Source organism: Musca autumnalis, unplaced genomic scaffold (genome assembly GCF_047663935.1).
Source record: "Musca autumnalis isolate F117 unplaced genomic scaffold, ASM4766393v1 scaffold_4, whole genome shotgun sequence".
Lineage (NCBI taxonomy): Eukaryota > Metazoa > Arthropoda > Insecta > Diptera > Muscidae > Musca > Musca autumnalis.
In genome coordinates, this window is record NW_027411977.1 from 210,777,326 (window position 1) to 210,801,105 (window position 23,780).

A 23,780-nucleotide genomic window follows, 5' to 3' on the forward strand; every position below is an offset into this window, starting at 1 on the left:
TTTTGGAAAGGGTACTTCTTAAGACCCTTTCTTTTGGAAAGGGTTCTTCTTAAGACCCTTTCTTTTGGAAAGGGTGCTTCTATAAGACCCTTTCTTTTGGAAAGTGTGCTTCTATAAGACAATTTCTTTTGGAAAGGGTGCTTCTATAAGACCCTTTCTTTTGGAAAGGGTGCTTCTATAAGACCCTTTCTTTTGGAAAGGGTGCTTCTATAAGACCCTTTCTTTTGGAAAGGGTGCTTCTATAAGACCCTTTCTTTTGGAAAGGGTGCTTCTATATGACCCTTTCTTTTGGAAAGGGTGCTTCTATATGACCCTTTCTTTTGGAAAGGGTGCTTCTATATGACCCTTTCTTTTGGAAAGGGTGCTTCTATAAGACCCTTTCTTTTGGAAAGGGTGCTTCTATAAGACCCTTTCTTTTGGAAAGGGTGCTTCTTAAGACCATTTCTTTTGAAAATGGTGCTTCTATAAGACCCTTTCTTTTGAAAAGGGTGCTTCTATAAGACCCTTTCTTTTGGAAAGGGTGATTTTTAAGACCATTTCTTTTGAAAATGGTGCTTCTATAAGACCCTTTCTTTTGAAAAGGGTGCTTCTATAAGACCCTTTCTTTTGGAAAGGGTGCTTCTTAAGACCATTTCTTTTGGAAAGGGTGATTTTTAGGACCCTTTCTTTAGGGAGGGTGCTTCTATAAGACCCTTTCTTTTGAAAAGGGTGCTTCTATATGACCTTTTCTTTTGGAAAGGGTGCTTCTATATGACCCTTTCTTTTGGAAAGGGTACTTCTATAAGACCCTTTCTTTTGGAAAGGGTGCTTCTATAAGACCCTTTCTTTTGGAAAGGGTGCTTCTTAAGACCATTTCTTTTGGAAAGGGTGATTTTTAAGAACCTTTTTTTGGAAATGGTGCTTCTTAAGTCCATTTCTTTTGGAAAGAGTGCTTCTTAAGACCCATTCTCATGGAAAGTGTGCCTCTTAAGACCCTTTCTTTTGGAAAGGGTGCTTCCATAGACCCTTTCTTTTGGAAAGGGTGCTTCCATAGACCCTTTCTTTTGGAAAGGGTGCTTCCATAGACCCTTTCTTTTGGAAAGGGTGCTTCCATAGACCCTTTCTTTTGGAAAGGGTGCTTCCATAGACCCTTTCTTTTGGAAAGGGTGCTTCCATAAACCCTTTCTTTTGGAAAGGGTGTTTCCATAGACCCTTTCTTTTGGAAAGGGTGCTCCTATAAGACCCTCTCTTTTGGAAAGGGTGCGACTTAATACCTTACAATGGAACGAATGCTTCTATTAGGCCCTTTCCAAAGGAAAGGGTGCTACTATAAGGCCCTCTCTTTTGGAAAGGGTGCTACTTAAGACCTTACAATGGAACGAACGCTTCTATTAGGCACTTTCCAAAGGAAAGGGTGCTACTATAAGACCCTCTCTTTTGGAAAGGATGCTAATTAAGACCTTACAATGGAACGAATGCTTCTATTAGGCCCTTTCCAAAGGAAGGGGTCCTACTATAAGAACCTCTCTTTTGGAAAGGGTGCTTCTATAAGACCCATTCTTTTGGAAAGGGTGCTTCTATAAGACCCATTCTTTTGGAAAGGGTGCTTCTATAAGACCCTTTCTTTTGGAAAGGGTGCTTCTATAAGACCCTTTCTTTTGGAAAGGGTGCTTCTATAAGACCCTTTCTTTTGGAAAGGGTGCTTCTATAAGACCCTTTCTTTTGGAAAGGGTGCTTCTATAAGACCCTTTCTTTTGGAAAGGGTGCTTCTATAAGACCCTTTCTTTTGGAAAGGGTGCTTCTATAAGACCCTTTCTTTTGGAAAGGGTGCTTCTATAAGACACTTTCTTTTGGAAAGGGTGCTTCTATAAGACCCTTTCTTTTGGAAAGGGTGCTTCTATAAGACCCTTTCTTTTGGAAAGGGTGCTTCTATAAGACCCTTTCTTTTGGAAAGGGTGCTTCTTAAGACCCTTTCTTTTGGAAAGGGTGCTTCTATAAGACCCTTTCTTTTGGAAAGGGTGCTTCTTAAGACCCTTTCTTTTGGAAAGGGTGCTTCTTAAGACCCTTTCTTTTGGAAAGAGTGCTTCCATAGACCCTATGTTTTGGAAAGGGTGCTTCTTAAGACCCTTTGTTGTGGAAAGGGTGCTTCTTAAGACCCTTTGTTTTGGAAAGGGTGTTTCTTAAGGCCCTTTCTTTTGGAAAGGGTGCTTCTTAAGGCCCTTTCTTTTGGAAAGGGTGCTTCTAAAGACCCTTTCTTTTGGAAAGGGTGCTTCCATAGAACCTTTCTTTTGGAAAGGGTGCTTCCATAGACCCTTTCTTTTGGAAAGGGTGCTTCCATAGACCGTTCTTTTGGAAAGGGTGCTTCCATAGACCCTTTCTTTTGGAAAGGGTGCTTCAATAGACCCTGTCTTTTGGAAACGGTGATTCCATAGACCCTTTCTTTTGGAAAAGGTGCTTCCATAGACCCTTTCTTTTGGAAACGGTGCGTCCATAGACCCTTTCTTTCGGAAACGGTGCTTCCATAGACCCTTTCTTTTGGAAAGGGTGCTTCCATAGACCCTTTCTTTTGAAAAGGGTGCTTCCATAGACCCTTTCTTTTGGAAAGGGTGCTTCTTAAGGCCCTTTCTTTTGGAAAGGCTGCTTCTTAAGACCCTTTCTTTTGGAAAGGGTGCTTCTTAAGGCCCTTTCTTTTGGAAAGGGTGCTTCTAAAGACCCTTTCTTTTGGAAAGGGTGCTTCCATAGAACCTTTCTTTTGGAAAGGGTGCTTCCATAGACCCTTTCTTTTGGAAAGGGTGCTTCCATAGACCGTTCTTTTGGAAAGGGTGCTTCCATAGACCCTTTCTTTTGGAAAGGGTGCTTCAATAGACCCTGTCTTTTGGAAACGGTGATTCCATAGACCCTTTCTTTTGGAAACGGTGCTTCCATAGACCCTTTCTTTTGGAAACGGTGCGTCCATAGACCCTTTCTTTCGGAAACGGTGCTTCCATAGACCCTTTCTTTTGGAAAGGGTGCTTCCATAGACCCTTTCTTTTGGAAAGGGTGCTTCCATAGACCCTTTCTTTTGGAAAGGGTGCTTCTTAAGGCCCTTTCTTTTGGAAAGGCTGCTTCTTAAGACCATTTCTTTTGGAAAGGGTGATTCTTAAGAACCTTTTTTGGAAATGGTGCTTCTTAAGTCCATTTCTTTTGGAAAGGATGCTTCTCAAGACCCTTTCTTTTGGAAAGGGTGCTTCGTAAGACCTTTTCTTTTGGAAAGGGTGCTTCTTAATACCCCTCCTTTTAGAAAAAGTGCTTCGTAAGACCTTTTCTTTTGGAAAGGGTGCTTCTTAATACGCTTCCTTTTGGAAAAAGTGCTTCTTAAGACCTTTTCTTTCGGAAACAGTGCTTCTTAAGACCCATTCTTATTTAAAGGGTGCTTCTTAAGACCCATTCTTATTTAAAAGGTGCTTCTTAAGACCCAATCTTTTGGAAAGGACGTTTCTTAGGACACTTTGCTTTGGAAATGATGTTTTATAGGCCACTTTGCTTTGGAAAAGATGCAGGATCGTTTCCTTTGGAAAGGATACTGACCTTTCCTAAGGAGACTATGCCTTTTAGGACCCTTTCCTTTGTTAAGGATGCTTCTTGAGACCTTTTCCTTTGGAAGAAGGTTTCTTAGGTCCTTTTCTTTGGAAAGTATGATCCTTAGAACCTTTTTCTTTTGAAAAATGCTTCTAAGAACCCTTTCCTTCGGAAAGGATGCTTCTTTCCAAGGAAAGGATGCTGTATAAGACCCTTTCCAAAGGAAAGGGTGTTCCAAAAGACTCTTCCCAAAGGAAAGTTTCCAAAGGAAAGGGTGCTCTATAAGACCTTCTCCAAAGGAAAGGGTTATTCTTTCCAAACTAAAGGGTAGTTAATAAGACCTTTTCCGAAAGGGTGCTCCATAAGACCCTCTGCAAAGGAAAGGGTGCTCCATAAGAGCCTCTCCAAAGGCAAGGGGTGCTCCATAATACCCTTTCCAACGGAAAGGGTGCTCCATGGGACACCTTCAAAGGGGAAGGGTGCTCTATAGTACACTTTCCAATTGAAAGGGTGCTCCACAAGACTTTTTCCAAAGGAAAGGATGCTTCTTTCCAAACTAAAGGGTACTTAATAAGACCTTTTCCAAAGCAAAGGGTGCCCTATAAGAACCTTTCCAAAGGAAATGGGCTCCATATGAACGTTTCCAGGGGAAAGACTGCTCCATAAACCCCTTTCCAAGGGAAAAACTGCTCCATAAATCTCATTCCAAGGGAAAGGGTGGTTCTTAGGACCCTTCCCATAGGGAAAGGGTCGTTCGTAGGACACTTCCCAATGGAAGGTTGCTTCTAAGTTAGGTCCATTTCCAATGAGAAGGGTGCTTCTAAGTTAGGACCCTTTCCAATGGGAAGGGTGCTTCTAAGTTAGGACCCTTTCCAAGGGAAAGAATGCTTCTTTAGACTCTTTTCATGGGAAAGGGTGGTTCTTAAAACCCTTTCCAAAGTAAAGGGTGGTTCTTAGGACCCTTTTCAGGGGAAAGTGTGCTTCTTAAGACACATTCCAAAGGAAAGTGTAAAGACTCAATAGAATGTGTGTGTGTGCGAAGAAATTGTGCTGTAGTGTTTTTTTTTTTTTTGTACTGACAATGTTCGCCTATTGGTTTGCATTCGGTTCGGTAACCAAAATCTATATCATACCGTTGCTTTCTACTGTCTCTGGGGCATCATATTGTCTAAAGCCTCTTTAACTAAATTACCTTGTTTAATTTTTACATCTTAGCATACTTTTAGGATGTTGACAAATGAAATTTAAGTTTTTATGTTGAAAGTTGTTGCATGTTTTTAGGAGCTATTTTTATTTTGTTGGAGATTTCTATATGCGGCAATTCGATGTTTTCTGTAGCCCATGTTTCATCTGAAAATGGATTTCTTTAGATTTCGTTATTCAAATTTCAATGATATTTTTACCAATTCTCATGATATTGCAGGGGGAAGTCAACACTTCCCTAGAAACTGGCCCCTTAATAAGACTTAAAACCAATATTCCAATTATGCCGCAATGTATTGGCATTGTCGCATCCTGTATATTGTTCAATCATTCAATTTGGATCTATTTGCTTTAGCAGTTTGATGGCAGTATGATTTCTGACTCAATTTGATTTAACGCCCTATGAGGTATTTAACACGAAGACTAGCAATTCCTATTCTAATTCTACATCATATTAGCAACCCTATGGTGGAATCATCATGTTTACCAGCTCCTCGAAGAACTGCAATTAAAAATGTTAACCATTAAAAAGAAAACTATATCTTTATTTTAACAAAATGTATTTTTCTAAAACAAATAAACCTCTTCTATAGAATACCATTTTGATGAACCCTTCTCTTTAACATGGGTCTTACGTTCTACAATATTATAAAGTAAGGCAGCCAGCTGTTGTAGATCAACAATTTCTTGTTTATAACTTTGGAATAGTTCGTGCCACTTGAAGAGCAGTTCAATCAAGGCAACCTCCTTTGAGAGTGCCAACTTTTGAAAGTGGGAATTTAAAAATACACCAAACCATCTCAGCACTTGTAATTCAAATTCTGTACTAGTTTCATATAGTGTGGGTCGTTCTTCCAAGTATTTGTCCTCAGAGGTAAGCATATTGTATAGATGTTCCAGCAGAACAACCACTTCATTATATTCCATATCTTGTCGTATGCATTTTGCAATTGTTTCCGAATCAAAGGAACAAGCTAGCAGGGTGTTGAGGATGGTTTCGATGTCTGAGCAGTTCGCCTTCTGATGGGGCTTTTTGGCCAAAATATCTAAAGTGTCATCTAAATTATCATTGTCTTCTGCCTCCATTGGTTCTTGTCCATTTACTTTGTTGTCTTTATTATTAGATTTTTTGCTTTGGCTTTCCTTTTCTGCTTTGTATTTCTTTAATATGAAATTCAAAGTTTTCGATAAAATCTTCTCGGAAATATTTGTATAACGCCTTAGACATACACCAATATCTGGCAAAAGATTAGCTTTCATAAGGACAGTTAAAAGTTTTTCCGTTATTTCATGTTCACTGGCACCCACTCGTTCCAATTGTTGGGCAATTAATTGGATTTCCGAACAAGAGAAACCTTCATCACTGAAATTTGACATCAAATTAATGTGGACAGCATCCAATTGTTGATCATTAATAACATCTACATGTAAATGTAGCTGTCGTAGAGCGTTTAGTTCCTTGTCAAAATCTTGTGAACCCATGTAAGGGATTGTCAGGCCATCTGCTTCTTGAATTTGTAGAGGTTTTTCTTCTTTATCCTTTTGATCAACGTCGGGTATTTGAATTTCACTGCTGTACTGTAGACATTCCTCCATTACATCTTCTTCATTAATGTGATCAATTTCAATGGTTGTTTGATAGTCATTTGACACTTGGGTGCCTACCAATTCCGACAGCACTTCCTTGAGAACTTGATATTTGACCACAGAAAGATTTTGACCCATGGCCAGTATTATGTGATCACTAACAGACCACAGTTTGGAGTAATTGAAATAGACCTTGAAGAACTGTTTGGTTTTGATCACCTTAAACTGGGTATTGTAGAGTAAAAGTGAGGCTCCCTCTTGGCCATGATTGGCACCATAAATGGCCACAAAATGCTTGGATATGCCCATTACAGAAAGGGGACTATCCACTTTCAGTTGAGTAAGCAATGAAACAAAATTCCCTGGGGAACGTTCGGGACAAACATCATCGGATAAATTCAGAATAAACATGCGTTTGTCGGACCCTAGGAGGAAAAGAAAAAAAAAGTCATATAGAAATTTTTTTTATAAAAAAATTTAAATTTTTTACTTACATATGGTCAACAACATGGGTACACCATCACCCTCAATCACAGCTGCTCCAGCCACAGTTACACTTAAATTTTCTCTCAGTAATTTAAAACGTTTTGGTGGCTCCGTAACATCTCCACTAACAGACAAAGGTACACGTACCAAATAGTAGTCACCATTTATGTTATTGCGTTCAAAATAAGTCAATATCCGAGAGCCATTAGCCATGTTATATACCGCTGTATTGGTAAATGCCAACTTTTTCGATAATTCCACCTGCTGAGCTGTTGTAATATTGGCATCTTCTTTACGTGATTCAATTGCCTTGGCCAACAGTTCACAGGAACCATCAACATAAAGCACGAACGTGTCATCGCCACAATTAACCAAGTCGGCAATGTGTTTGTGGAACTAAAATGAAGTAAAAGGTCATATTAAAGCAGATATTCAAAATTATATAGACAAAAGTGGTTGTAAGGAACACATTGAGATGGATATCTCTTTTACAAAGAGCTTTGAACCATAGGGACACTGGAATTGTTCATAAAAACTACAGTTACATTCTGAAAGGTGGTCAGGGTCTACAGTAGACGACCCTTGGGTCCATCTACTCTACAGTAGATGGCCCTTGGTTCCATCTACCCTATAGTAGACGACTCTTCGTATCATCGTACGACCAAGCACGATCCTTGGGGTCATCTACTCTACAATAGATCATAAACTCTGCAGTAGACGACTCTTCGTATCATCGTACGACCAAGCACGATCCTTGGAGTCATATACTCTACAGTAGACGACCCTTGATGCCATCTACTCTGCAGTAGACGAACCTGGGAGTCATCTACTATACAGCAAACTAATTTATGACCCATTTACCATGGAATTTAAAATCAATAAGATAGTTAGTTCCCAATGAAAACGTTTCTATCTTTATCGGTTCGGGGTTCGATGTTACTCCTTGTAACCATGTTCACTTTTATTAATTGAAACTTGTCCTTACCTTCAATTTCTTGCATTTGTTTACATCCGTTGTCTTCTCATCCCAACATTTTAAAGCTTTATGGCCAAAGACACCAACATATTTTTCCGATTTCTTATCATATACCACCTTGGAGGATAACTTTTCCAATACCGACCAACTGCGTATTTGTTTTTGGGTGGAAATCTACAAAAAATTGGGGTTTTAATTTAGAAATAACAAAAGTACCAAAAATACCCAGAAATACTTATCGGACAACACTTATCTACCTTGATCACAATAATAATGTTTTTCCCCAATGTGGTGATAATATTGCCTTCATCTTTATCCGGAGATATGCCCAAGAACTCTTTGGGCTCTGGTATGGGACACAAATTGAAATAGGTGATGAATTTTGTCATAATTTTAGAGGAATTTACAAAAAGAAAATCACAACGGGAGACTAGCTGAGTGAATTCTGGCACGTGTTTGCTTTGTTTACAACGGGCAGTTAGGGATCACAAGAACGAAAAGAGTTGTTGCAAACAGCTGATTGCCACTTAAGGGGTATTTACACTAGAGTTGTATATTTCATAAACGAACTAGTTCAATTAAACGATTCGTCGAAAAGAGCGTATTGCTTTTGGCCTGTTCCCGTACTTTATAAAGTGGTAAAAGTTGTAAAAGTCGTAAACGATTTTCATATAAATTTTGTGTACGGGAAAGCAAAATGTGTAAAAGTGGTAAAAATTGTAAAAACTTTTTAGTTCTGGAACAGAGCTTTTGTTTACATTTACGAAATCCACTCGATTTCAACAGTCGAACCCATTGCTTAAACATCAAATGAAATCCAATGGACGTATGCGCAAAGGAAAAGACAGTTGAAATCGAATGGATTTCGTAAATGTAAACAAAGCATATGAACTAGATCAGTCAATATAGTTCAATAGTTCACTGAGCGCCATGACCCAATTATAAAGGTTCTCTCCATGGTACAAGTAAAGACCCAGCAAACCAATCGTACCGATATCGTAACGAAATCGGAACAAATTCCGGACGTTACGTCCGATATCTGATCCGAAATCGTAACGATATCTTAACGAAAGTTGTATGAAGTGGTTGACATAATTTCGGAACGAAATGTCGGAGCGAAATCGGATCGATTTCGGTCAGAATTCGCAACGAAATCGGAAGAAAATCCTTGGGAAATTCGGAATTCGAATTTCTTCCTCCGAATTTTCGTACAGATTTCTGAACGATTTCGGAATAATGTCGTATGAAAATCTGAGGTACCTTCCGAACTTTCGTAAAGGTTTCTGAACAATTTTGGAATAATTTCGTATGATAATCGAAGGAAAAAATTTTTCTGTGATGCCTCTTTTTATTTATTGATAAATTTTATTTTATTGGAAGATTATAATTTCAAAGATATCTAATGATTTTCACTGTTGTTATCGTTTTGTAGTTATAGTAGAACAATGTAAACTTTGTGTACGAATATGTTGAGTCTATCAGCACTAGCTTGAATTATTATATGTTGCATTTATATTTAAAATATTAAAAAAATGTATATGCGAATTTTATAACCAACCATTTTGTTTTTCGACAACAAACTAAAATGTTACTTGTTAGATATATACAAAAGGTGGTTGTTGCGCGAAGGGAAAATTGTTTCCGACATATCGATCCGAATTCGTAACGAAATCGGAAGAAAAACATTAGCAAATTCGAAGGGAAATTTACTTCCGACATTTTCTCCGAAATCTGAACAAATTCCCCTACGAAAAATCTTATAGAAATCGATACGAAATCTGAACGATTTTGCTTCCGAAATTGTTTCGATATGTCGGACATCCGACATTTGGTTTGCTGGGGAGGTAGATTTAAGCTGTGTTCCTTTACTTACCTGAGGTTACCATTTTAACCATTTGTTACCATTTTTAACCTGCAAAGCGTTCCTTAACCCCGAAAAGTGTCAAAACTGGAAGCAATTTTTAAGAGAGTGAGAGGGGAGAGAGAGCGAAAATGGCGTTCTCTTCTACCACAGGCTACCAGCAAAATTTCTGCAGGTAGAAAATGGCAGAACTGATTTTTCGACTTTTATTTGACGATTATTTCACAAAATGGACGAAAAACCGAAGAAAAAGTCAAACACTGACAACACTAAATTAAAAACTGCAAAATAAAAGACGAAAATTGATTTTTTTATTATTTATCTACCATTCTTCCGTTCCTTTACTTTTCTGGTAAAAATGTTCATGAGAGAGCAATTTTGAACAATTTTGACACTTTTCTCTTTTACCACTCTTACCATTAAAAAAGTAAAGGAACAAAGCTTTAATGGATGGAAAAAACCTATAGAACCCTTGTTTTTCCTGAATTCCTAAAGGCCTGCGTACATAAGCTGCCTTGCCTGCTTACCTTGCTTACTTCTGATAAAAGAATAAAAAAGAAAAGGGCAACCCAGTTCGAAATCTCCTCGGCCTTCTTTATGCTTTTATTTTTATTATGTCAAAAATGAAGCAGGAAAGCAAGGCAATCAGGCAGAGCAGCTTATGTACGCAGGCCTTAAGTCTTATGCCAGACTATGAAAATTTTCATTAATGTGAAAATGAGTTTATAGGCAAGAGGTGTGAAGGGGGTGAAACTCTGTACACAAGGTTCTGTAATCTGAAATTATTCTTTGTGTTTAAATTCGTAACTCACAAACCAATACAAAGCAATGAAAATATCAAAATTTTCATATGATTTCATTATGTGTGTGGACGTCAATGAAAATTCAAAAGAGAATGGCAAAGAATTTTCTAATGAAAATTTTCATAGTCTGGCATAAAACTAAAACATCAAAATTAGTAAACACAAAAGCAAAAAATAGGTTTGTTTGCAATACCAATGTTGAGCATTTTATAAAAAACACGAAAAATGAATGAATGGCCAAGGTTTCTCCACATAATCGAGTTGTGGATATGATAAAATGTTTGTTTCAATGAAAATCTGACAAATTTCTTCCATACAAATGTTCTAAAAACTATTTTAAAAACCACTGAATTCTGTTGCTTTTAAAAGCTGTGTTCCTTTACTTACCTGAGGTTACCATTTTTAACCTGCAAAGCGTTCCTTAACCCCGAAAAGTGGAAAAACTGGAAGCAATTTTTAAGAGAATGATGGGCCAAATACATACGATCCATTGTGTGACGTGTTGCGCGTTGAAAACAACAACCACATGAAAGATGTGCCAGGTTTGTTCTTGTCTTTTCATGTGGTTGTTGTAACGCAACGCTCAACGCGCCGTATGTGCCGCGGCCATGAGAGTGGAGAGAGAGCGAAAATGGTTTTCTCTTCTAGGGATTGGTAATGGTAAGCAATAATCGATTTTTCGACTTTTCGAATTTGCGATTTTTCGGTCTGGCGATTATTTCATTTGCCCTAAAACTCGACATTCGACTTTTTCATAACCGCAAAAAATCGATTATAATCGACTATTCGTCGATTTTCGAGTTTTTTGAAACTGTAAAACCGCCAAGCCAGTAATCAATGGGCAAACTCGAAAATCGATCATAAGATAATCTATTATGCGATTTTCCCTCCGGACAAAAATTAGACTTTTGACTGCAAAAAGTCGACTACCAGCAAAATTTCTGCAGGTAAAAAATGGCAGAACTGATTTTTCGACTTTTGTTTGACGAATATTTCGCAATGAAGAAAAAATAAACGAAAAACAGAAGAAAAAGTCGAACGCTGGCAAAACAAAATAAAAATTGTGAAATAAAACAAGAAAATTGATTTTTATGATTCTTTTTGACATTGCTACCAGATCTACCATTTTCCGTTCCTTTCTTTTCTGGTAAAAATGTTCATGAGAGAATAATTTTGAGCAATTTTGACACCTTTCTCTTTTACCACCCTTAAAAAAGTAAAAGAACAAAGCTAACATTTGTTGGCATATTATTCAAACAGCACACACACATAAAAATATTGTGTATATTGTTTTCACGTTTTAGGAACAGTCGAAAGAAAAAATTTATATTGACAAGAAGCTTTAGCTAACCTTTCTTATTAAACCATGGTTCTCTCTAAAAACATCTAATTTCAATTTGAGCTATGGAAATTCATATTTGTCATTTTAATTCGCCGTGACAGATGGAGAAACTGCAGAGGTAGATGCATCGAAGCAATTTTTATTATCATATTATTTTTCGCATGGTACAATAACAAAGATTTTTCATGGCGAATTCCTAGTTTTTTGACGTTTTAGATTCGATCAGCTGGGCTGAGGCATCTACCTTTCTAATTGTACCATGGTTTACATTTACGAAATCCACTCGATTTCAACTGTCAAATCCATAGGTTAAACGTCAAATGAAATCCAATGGATTTCAGATGAGATTTCATTTGACGTTTGAACGATGGAATTGAAGTTGAAATCGAGTGGATTTCGTAAATGTAAACATAGCATTAGATTCGATCAGCTGGGCTGAGGCATCTACCTTTGTAATTGTGCCATGTTCATGGCGAATTCCTAGTTTTTTGACGTTTTAAGCTGATACAGATACAACGTTTGATTAAAGTTTTGCGTTGGGCGTCGAGAAAAAAACAACAACAACAGGGCGACGACGATACCAAAGTCCAGCGTTTATCTATTTGTCGGCATATATTTCAAATGAATTTGAATTTTTCGGCATCATGCCCAACAGTGTAAAAACGGCCAAAACGACACAAAACTTTAATCAAACGTTGTATCTGTTTTCAGCTTTAGATTCGATCAGCTGGGCTGAGGCATCTACCTTTGTAATTGTACCATGAAACTGTAAAATTTTTCGCCAAATGGTCTCTTGTTGTCTCTTTTTATCGCTTTTGTTTGTCTATAAAGTGAACACATGCTATATCTTAAGCTGAAAACAGATACAACGTTTGGTTAAAGTTTTGCGTTGGGCATCGAGAAAAAAACAACAACAACAGGGCGACGACGATGCCAAAGTCCAGCGTTTATCTGTTTGTCGGCATATATTTCAAATGAATTTGAATTTTTCGGCATCATGCCCAACAGTGTAAAAACGGCCAAAACGACACAAAACTTTAATCAAACGTTGTATCTGTTTTCAGCTTTACTTACCGAAGCATATGGTTTTTTGTTTTGATTTTTCATGAGGCATCTACCTATGTAATTGTATCATGTTATGGCCTAATCTGTCAAAAGCAGCGTTGAAATTTTTTAAGTGTGTCCGTTTACTCAATAATTTGTACCAATTTGTACAAGTCCAGTAACTTCTTGTAAATGGCTAAGGTCTTTTGCATTGTACTGAAGAGTAAACGAACAGCATCCAGTAACAATTTGTACAAATTGTGAGTAAACGAACACAGATTTTATTTTTGTTGACATTATGCAATAATAAAAGTAAATGCATAGGTGAATTATTCCAACAAAAAACTTCTGCTTTAACGCTATATCTTAAAATTAAAAACAAGTTAAAATGATTTTTATTTGTTTATTTGTTTTATTTTAATAATACTTGCGAAATTTGTTCCAGAAATACAGGAATGTTAAAATTAAAATGTTTGTACAAATTCTAGCTGAAATGTAGCTACAAATCGGATGCCAGCAAACACGATGTAGATCAGCCAAACTTGTCAAGTAGAAAATAAAGCCCTCGGCACATACGGTCCATTTAGCGACACGTTGGGGCACGCGCTGTCCCAAAAAAGTTGAATTATGTTTAACTTTAAAGCACTCGGCACATACGGTGCGTTGAGCATCGCGCTACAACAACCACATGAAAAATGTGTAAGTGATGCCAAGTTTTTTGAAAAAACAACAACATGGCGGACGCATTAAAGTTAAACATAATTTAACTTTTTTGGGACAACGCATGTCCCAACGTGTCACACTTTTTTCATGTGGTTGTTGTAACGCAACGCTCAACGCACCATATGTGCTGAGCGCTTTAATGCGTCAGCCATATTGTCGTTTTTCCAAAAACTTGGCATCACTTACATTTTTTTAATGTGTTTGTTGTGGCGCGACGCTCAACGCGCCGTATGTGCCGAGGCCTTAAGAGAATGACAGTTTTTTTAATGTCATAAGTTTGGGTACAACTTTTGCTATTTTGGAACACTAGCAACAGTATTCTGGAGCCTAGCCAAGATCTATTTACCAGTTCACGTAAGTAGAAAAACAACAACAACTCATTTTTGCCGGAAAATTTCTCAATATGTCAAAATGTTTGTTTATATTTTCAAACATTGTATTCACAATAACAAAAATTTTGACAGATTGAAACCAATCAGCCAAAAACAGCTGATCTTCATACCAGTTGTCAAAATGCGTTATTGTGAATAAAATTACATACAAAATATAAACAAGCAATTCACAGTAATGCATTATAGTGAGCAAATTTGACGTTTAACATGATTTGCATTAAGCTAGTAATAGAACATATCGCCCGTTGTTTGCATTCCAAATGTCAAATTATAAGGCAACCCCGGCAGAATTGCCAAAAGACTCTGGTATTTCTTTATAAGGTGACATTTGGAAAGCAAGCAACGAGCTGATTCCATTGTTCAAACGTCAAATGAAATCCAATCGTTTTCATTTGACGTATACGCAAATTAATTGACAGATGAAATCGAGTGGGTTTCGTAAATGGAGGCATAGTTTTGTTGTAAAATTCATATTTTAAATTCATATAAAGCAGAACATTCTTAGCCCCCTTCCTTCTCATCGGAATCGTAATCGCACATTGTTAATTTGTTTGTTCAAAATACGCAATAAATGTGCGTTGCGTATATGCAAATGCAGTATTTGGTATAGCTGTCTATATTGTAGTTGGGCTTGGCGGCCACCTCGTTGGACACACCATGACGAGGTCCTCCCCCATATGTGAGTTGAAAACCTCCGGCACGTTGGCCATCTCTACCACGTTGAATTTATTGAATTTTGACCTCTCTATAAAATTGTTGACAGACGTATCCCTATGTGCGTAATCCCATTGATTGAATTGAATATGTGGGGAATATTTAGAGCTCTTTAAATATCGCAATTGAAAAAATTGCACTCATTAAAACAGTTTAGTTTCTAAGAATTTATTGATTATATTTTTATTTAGATAGGACTCATACTCTTATCATCCATACAATTAAATGATAAATAGTTTATCTAAAATTTGCTTAAAACAAAATAATGCGCTTTTCGCCAACAATATATATTTCAAAGTAAACCGCATATTTTATTCATAACGAAACTTGAAGTCTATCGGTTATTGTAAAAAAAAAACAAAAATTATTGTTTCAACATGAGAAATAAAAGTCTATCAAAAGGTGAATGAATAAATACTCCACCATTTCCAACGATCAGTGACAAATGCAGAAAATAAATAGGCGAATGAATTAGTGAATTATAGAAAGTGAAGAACCAGCAGATCGAAACTTAAAAAATAGTGAAGGTCCAAATCTGTGGGCTCAGCTGGGCAAGAAAATTAGTGTTCTACGGCGAGTGCACTGAGACGATAATCAGGGCACAGAACAATTGAGCCAGATGCTAACCTCGGTTGATAGCACTTGAGGATGGTGCTTCATCCATATCTAAGTCGCTAAAGAGTAGTTCTAGAAGGTATTGGGAGGCGGCTTTCATCATCCACGGCAATATCCATCGACAGCTTGATTTATCGCTTCTATGTATTGACAATCGGCTGAGGCACGCCAACGTTGCTAGATCAATGGGCCAATTAATTCAAAAAGCTGATATGAGCCTTTCCTTGATATGTCACCCTATCTCTCACTCGGCTAAAACATTTTCTTTTTTTTAAATCTTTCAGAATTGGAACATATTCTTTTTATTGTTGCTATTGGAACTTTATGTCCGATCAACATTTCGGCCCAGACTTTTACAGAACAAAAACCTGGTAGAAACTGCATTACTTATTGTGAAGAAACACCATGCCAAGAAAATTACTATTATGACACCAAGACCCAGTCATGTCAACCCGATATCACAAGCTCTTATTGGCCAAAGGACATGATTTGTGAAAAAAGTAATGAACAGAACTCTGGCAATAACGTATACACTTGCTGGCCTAAACCTATTTGTGTAGAAAACGAACAGAAAGAGAGAACCAAATGCAGTTCTTACTACCGCTGTAAAAACAATGAATGGACCGAGATATTCTGTCGAGAAAATTACTATTATGACACTAAGACACAATCATGCCAACCTGATACCACAAACAATTGTTGGCCCATTGATGATTACAGTAAGTACCCCAATGTATATATGTTATGATGGCGAACGGAAAGCTAGCGCTGTAAATTGTGCATCATATTATGAATGCAGCGGTAATGAATGGGGGAAAGAAAAGTTATGCGACGGAGATAAATATTTCAATGCGCATTCAAAAAAATGTGAAGTTGATGTAGACTTTGTTTGTCGTGGTTATGAAACTACACCACTGTACATATGTTATGATGGCGAACGGAAAGCTAGTGCTGTAAATTGTGCATCATATTATGAATGCAGCGGTAATGAATGGGGGAAAGAAAAGTTCTGCGACGGAGATAAATATTTCAATGCCCATTCAAAAAAATGTGAATATGATGTGGACTTTGTTTGTCGTGGGTATGAAACTACACCACTGTACGAGTAGTAAGTAGTACATGTAATATCGATCACCTGTTAGTAGATCCATCTTTATATTTTTTGTCTTCTTTCAATAAAAAAGAGTGTATACATTTCCAAAATCTTGTTACACAATATAATAAATAACATGGTATAAGTAAAGAGGTAGGTTTAAATGAAAAAATCTATAGAACCCTTGTTTTTCTTGAATTCCTAAGGCCAAGTTTACACTTGCGCTCCAAAATCCACTGGATTTCACGAAATCCCGAAATTCACCCTGGTGTTTACACTTATTTTTTGTTGATTTCAAACATATCACAATTATCAAGGTAGATGCATATGCGCAGCTGATCGAACATAATTTTCAAAATAAGTTATTGTAAATTGAATTAGACATCAAAAATATACGACAATATAAAACTTTACAACTTTATTTCGAAAATTATCGTAAAATTATCAATATATCGTATTAATTGTGTATAGTACCAAAAAATAAAAAAAAAAATAAATAATGATTTTATCGTTGAGACATCATAATAATAAATTTTGATGGATAAAAGTTGTGCTCAGAACCTGCAAAATATTAGTACTTGCAGTAGTTTTCCCGTTTAGTGCTAAAAATGCGTTCCCGTACACCGAAATCTAGCAAGACTTGCACTTCTCTTTAAACAAAAATAGCGCCGAATAACACCCTCTTCTCCTGTTGTCTGCCATAAAATTTTGGCCTAGTAGAAACTAGCAGCAAGCATGTTCATATGTTCATTGGTATCTAATATTATAACTGATACCCTGATTTCTGCTGGAGGTTTTGCAATTTCAGTCATTTTTCCGTTCCCGTATTTTTTAGGACATTTGTATGGGAAGTAATTTTTGACAATTCGCTCCATTTTCTAAAATTACCATTAAAAAAGTACGGGAACACATGAAAAATAGCATTGTAACAAAGTAATTTAATATTTTTTCACATTGTTTACAAATTTTGATACTAACATTTTTTGTTGCAGCAATTCGCACATCTACCTTGTTTATTGTCATACGTGAAAAGTGTTGCAACTTTTGGTACTTCTTTAGGCAAAAGTAAGGTTGTATATCATGTGTACTGTGATTTCGATGTTGATTTCGCTGAAATCACGAAATGAGATGATTTCATTTTTGTACGCAAAATCATGATAAATTTTGCTTGATTTCGCGCGAAATCACGAAACGCCTACGAAATCACGAAACTAAGCCCAATGTAAACCAAGCATAAAACTTCAAAATAAAAGCAACAAGTGAATTTGTTTACAATACATTTTTTGAATATGTTAAGTGTTTGAAGTGTTAAGTTTTCTCCATATAATCGAGTTGTGAATATGATAAAATGATTGTTTCAATGCAAATCTGACGAATTTCTTCCCATGATGAAGAATTTTCACCTAAAAAATTATCAGAACTCCATCATATTAACATACTAAGAATTACTGAGCAGTTAAGGACAGACCATCTTAACACAGAAGAGAAATCAGTTCTCCAAAGATTAATAACTAAATATGAAAATGCATTTTACCATCCAGTGAGATAAAGCACAAAATAGAAACAGAAGACAATGGTCCTGTATACACCAAATCATATAGATAACCAGCAATACATACGGAAGAAGTAGATCGACAAATGAATGAAATGCTAGAGCAAGGTATAATAAAGCATAGTTCTTCTCCATATAATTCTCCTATTTGGGTAGTACCTAAGAAGGAAGACAAAGTAGGAAATAAGGAGTGGAGAATTGTTATAGATTATAGGAAATTGAATGCTATCACTAAAGATGATAGATATCCAATACCAGTAATTGATGACATCTTAGACAAATTAGTTCGAGCTAACTATTTCACAACACTGGACTTAACAAAAGGATTTTATCAGATTGAGGTAGATCCAAAATATAAGGAAAAAACATCATTCTCTACTACAAATGGACATTTTGAATTTATAAGGATGCCATTCGGTCTAAAGAATGCTCCGGCAACTTTTCAGCTAATGATGAACAACGTGCTCAGAGAACATATAAACAGTATATGTGTAGTATACATGGATGATATTCTAGTATTTTCAACTTCATTACAAGAGCACATGGAAAACTTGGGAAAAGTTTTGAAAACGTTAGAAGATGCGAATCTAAAAGTATCCTTAAACAAATCTGATTTTTTGAAAAAAGCAACTGAATTTTTAGGACATGTAGTGACTAATGACGGGATAAAACCTAACCCGAATAAAATAAAATACCAAAAAATGTTAAGGAGATACAAAATTTTCTGGGATTAACAGGTTACTACAGGAGGTTTATACCAAGTTATGCGAGAATTGCAAAACCATTGACAATGAGACTTATAGTGCGGTTACACTACAGTTTTTTGCCGGGTTAACCCACTTTATGAGGATTTATTGCTTAATCTGGTCAAATTTGACCAGATTTGCCATACAAAAATTAAATCCTCTCACGACTGGGTTTATTTTAAATCCGGCATAAATCCACCAAATATACAGTGTTGTATTCGGTATTTGTGCAAAAAAATCCAACTCTACTAAAAAAGTACCAAAAGTTGCAACTGTTTTTGTCGTGTTTTACACGTTTACGATTTGTCGCATGAGATTTTATGGAGTTAACAAATCTAAAGTTATTTGAAAATCATAAAATTATTTATTTTTTTACATTAGACACTTTTTTAACAAAAATTACGCTTGATACAAAAATGTATCCCTGTGTGTAAAATATACCAATATGAGCAAAGAGGGGACGATATCTCATGCGAGAAATTGTAAAAGTGTTAAACACGACTTTATTAGTTATTTTGTATGTATACGTAAACAAACATCAGCTGACAGTTTATATCCTCGAAAAGCTAAGTGTAACCAGCAAAGATTAACCCACTGGATCTATTAAACCCAGTGGGTTAACCTTCAATAGTGTAACCGGGGTATTAAAAAAGATGCAATTTTTAATACGAAAGATACTGACTATGTACAAGCATTTAAGAAGTTACAACAGATCTTGATGTCTGATATGGTACTTCAATACCCGGATTTTGAAAAGAATTTTTTTCTGACTACCGATGCTAGTAATTATGCACTAGGAGCCGTTCTATCCCAAAACAATGGACCAATAGCATTTGCTTCACGCACTCTAAACAGTCACGAGATTAATTATTCCACAGTTGAAAAGGAATTACTTGCAATTGTTTGGACAGTTAAGCAATTTCGACATTATCTTTACGGAAGAAAATTCGAGTTGAGAACCGAACAGATTATGTAGAGCATGGTACAAATACACAGGTAGCCGCATCGGCAGTTGTTGGTAATATAAGGTGTCAAAATTTGAAATCAATTCAATGCAGTTGACACAATATGTTACCATCAGCTGGCATGATAATGATAAGGCCATGTTTATATTATAGCCTTTTACAGGGTTAACCGTCTTTATGAGGATTTTTTTTGAAATATAAGCAATTGCATTGACATTTGAAACCCAGTGGGTTTGTTAAATCTGGTTATATAGCACGGTTACACTACAGCTTTTTGCCGGGTTGACCCACTTCATGAGGATTTATTTGCTTAATCTGACCAGATTTGCCATACAAAAATTAAATCCTCAAATGGCTGGGTTTATTTTAAATCCGGCACAAATCCACCAAAAATACAGTGTTGTATTCGGTATTTGTGCAGAAAAAAAAATCCAACTCTACTCAAAAAGTACCGAAAGTTGCAACTGTTTTAGCAACAGAGTTTGTCGTGTTTTACACGTTTACGATTGGTCGCATGAGATTTTATGGAGTTCATCATTCTAAAGTTATTTGGAAACCATAAAATTATTTTTTTTTTCATTAGACACTTTTTTAACAAAAAGTACGATTGATACCATGATACAAAAATGTATCCCTGTGTGTAAAATATACCAATATGAGCAAAGAGGGGACGATATCTCATACGAGAAATTGTAAAAGTGTAACACACGACTTTATTAGTTATTTTGTATGTATACGTAAACAAACATCAGCTGACAGTTTATATTGTTACGGAATTAGATTTAACTAATCTCCGTGTAGACGTTGTTTTATTCCCCGATACGATTTGTACCAAATAAAACAGGGTTCGTTTTAGATTACGTTTCTACAATGCTTTATTTACTTTATTACACTTATTCGGAACCGACTTTAATTACTAGGCACACAGCTTGTCTCTAGTTAGCACGCAGTTACTCTCGTAGTTACTCTTTAACCGATCTGTTCAGTTCAACGCTTAAAACACAACTAACTCAATTTTGCCCTTCCTACCGCTATTTATACCCCAAAATCTCCCTGTTCTAGAGTCCTCTAGAACACATATGGCAACACCTCGAATCTGTGCAGCGAACACACAGACGCACATTCGCACTAAGCGAACAACCATACTCACATACATACATGGGGGAATACAATTGGACGACAAGCTCAGTAATGACGTAACTACAAAAACAAACAAATGCAAGAAATAAAGAAGTAACAAACTAAACAATAATTACATGATTGTGGCAAAACAAAACAAAAGCACATTAATGAAAGGTAAAGAACTAGAATGATGAAGCGATTTCTACATGGTAGTTGTTGTTGATGCTTAAATAAAGTAACTGCGTAATAAAACTTTACGTTACAATTCAAATTTTTAAATTAACGGAAATTAAACTAAATTAACTTAAACCTATCAGTTACATTCGTAACAATATCCTCGAAAAGCTAAGTATAACCAGCAAAGCATGGTACAATAATTCATAGGTAGGCCAGGTATGAGAATCGCCAAAAAAATACAACCCTGTCGCTATGGCTTAAAACGTCAAAATTGTTTTGATGAATGATAACGGATGAGTGAACAAAGAAGAAGAAGAACGAAATGTTGAAATGAAAACAAAACAGAGTTGAATTTTTTGATCAATAATAAATATCAACCCTGCATGACAACACGGTTCTGACAGATTAAGCCATAACAAAAAAAAAAAATTGTAATCAGCTGTTAGCTGTGGCCTACCTAAGAATTATTGTACCATGCAGCAAAGATTAACCCACTGGATCTATTAAACCCAGTGGGTTAACCTTCAATAGTGTAACCGGGCTATTATGGCTTTTTGTAGCCTCTGTTAAATTTGAGGACTTTAGCTGTAAAATAAATGCTATAAATATATATTAATTAAAAATAATCCAATTCACATACCTAACTTTTGTCCACCTCATTTATTTATTTATTTATTTTTTTGTAATCGGCATCAACATTTTCTTTATCCTAGAATAGACAATAAAATTAACAACATTAAAAAAATGTTATTGGTGGTATAAATAGAAGAGAAGAAATATTTCAACATTTATTTATGTCATCGGAAAGTAAACAAATGCTCTGTTGCAGAACTAAAAAGTTTTTACAATTTTTACCGCTTTTACACATTATTTTTACACACTTTTACAGATTTGAAACAACTTAATACCAAAACATGCCGCATGTTACTTCAACACCCTACTTTAAAATCGTGTAAACGTGTTCGACAATTTTTCTACTCCTATTTGTGATTTATGTAGACAGTAATGCTAATAGCCCGTTTAGACTATACCCTTATACGATGATTAAGGGCATTATCTCGATTTTAATGCTTAATCCACCAAAATCCACCCTTATATGCCATTTAGATATGACACCATTAGCCGGATTTAGCCCATTATCAGGTTTTATTTGCTAAATCCAGCCAAAATCTACCAGATTTCCCATACAAAAATAAATCCTCCTATTGAGTGGATTTGTTTTAAATCTGGCATAAATCCTCGTATACAACTCTGTTTTTTGCAACATGTTGCTAGAAAATACAAAAAGTTGCAAGCTGGCACAAGAAACAAGGTAGATGCATCGGTGAATTGCTACACTAAAAATAATTTAAAATGTAAAAATTTGTAAACAAGGCGGAAAAATTAAATTTGTTTTGATGTACAAAGTTGATTTTAACCAACCAAGACTAATATTTATGATGTCTAAACGATAAAATAATTCGTTTATTTATTTTAGATGGACAAACTGCGATAAAATAATTCTTTATTTGCTCTTTAGTTAGCATTAGTAGCATAATGTGCTAACATTTTCAGTATTAAATAATAAATTTGTAATTTGACGTGTGTTTTTTGAGACGAATTAAATTTACAAAAAATTCTTTTAACGTTTCAAATTCGTTCAGATGGGCTGATGCATCTACCTTGGTAATTGTGCTATGAACAAAAATCAGCTGACTGCCATTTAAATCCTCCAAAATGTATATCTAAATGCAATGAGATTTGTACTGGATTTATTAAATCCAGTCGAGGATTTATGGCTAGTCTAAATGAGCTATTATGCCTGATTTAGACTATGCTGGATTTAGCAAATCCAGTGGATTTAAGTTGTCATTTTCATACAGCATATGTCAACTAAAGCCAGATAATTGCTAAATCCAGCGTAGTCTAAATGAACTTTTACCATACAAAATTAAATCAACTCAAAACTTGGATTTGTTTTAAATCAAATGTTAAATCGAAATATTTTGATATACAACACTGCTTTTTGCTCCTAAAAATGCAACTATTGCAGTCTGTACCAATATTGGCAACCATGGTACAATAATTCATAGGTAGGCCTGTCGCTATGGCTTAAAACGTCAAAATTGTTTTGATGAATGATAACGGATGAGTAAACAAAGAAGAAGAAGAACGAAATGTTGAAATGAAAACAAAACAGAGTTGAATTTTTTGATCAATAATAAATATCAACTCTGCATGTCAACACGGTTTTGACAGATTAAGCCATAACAAAAAAAAATTGTAATCAGCTGTTAGCTGTGGCCTACCTAAGAATTATTGTACCATGTTGGCAACTATGTTCATGTGTCGTTTATTTACTAGGGTTATGACTTTTTGACCTTTTTTCTCAAAAATGATTTCCTGTAGCGAGAGTGAATGAACTTTTGCCTAATAAACATTTGCTCCAAAATTTTTTTCCTGTTGCACGAATAAGCTACATTTTGCCTATTAATGACTAAAATAATTTTTATTCCATTTAAATATTGAAAAAGGTCCCGCACAAAGCATTTTTAATTTATGTGATACATGGAATAAAGCTATATATGATATAAAATTATATATGTAATAATATGACGATAAAATTGGTGAGAAACAAAAGCTTATGTCATTCTGGAGATGTCGTGTGGCTTTAACGATTGTTTTGAGTTATTTATGTGCTTAAAGTGACTCCAAAATTTATTCAAATAAGCTCATCTATAAAAAGTTAAAAGCTGTTTGTGCGTGAGCTTTTTTCTATCGAATCACCTTGTAATTAAGATTTTATCTAATCTTATGCAAAAGCTCATCAAAATATGACACAGGGATGTGAGGTTGTAAAAAA

General features: G+C 35.7%; 1 protein-coding gene across 1 annotated transcript; it reads right to left on the minus strand.

Annotated features, from left to right (window-relative positions):
• Positions 1-5,264: 5,264 nt before the first annotated feature.
• On the minus strand, positions 5,265-8,284 carry LOC141404216 (nucleolar protein 11). The gene is made up of 4 exons (XM_073987598.1): positions 8,047-8,284; positions 7,799-7,963; positions 6,822-7,209; positions 5,265-6,752 (listed from the first exon to the last, which is right to left on the minus strand). The coding sequence occupies exons 1-4, from the start codon at positions 8,176-8,178 to the stop codon at positions 5,308-5,310; spliced, it is 2,130 nt and encodes a 709-aa protein (XP_073843699.1). The 5' UTR covers positions 8,179-8,284; the 3' UTR covers positions 5,265-5,307.
• Positions 8,285-23,780: the final 15,496 nt, after the last annotated feature.

What these genes read in the sequence shown, in the direction of transcription:
- LOC141404216 (XM_073987598.1), bottom strand. Translation starts at nt 8,178, where the DNA reads ATGACAAAATTCATCACCTATTTCAATTTGTGTCCCATACCAGAGCCC. An exon ending in ACAAATGCAAGAAATTGAAG is followed by an intron (nt 7,210 to 7,798) that starts GTAAGGACAAGT and finishes ACTTCATTTTAG; the next exon opens with TTCCACAAACACATTGCCGA. An exon ending in ACCCATGTTGTTGACCATAT is followed by an intron (nt 6,753 to 6,821) that starts GTAAGTAAAAAA and finishes TTTTCCTCCTAG; the next exon opens with GGTCCGACAAACGCATGTTT.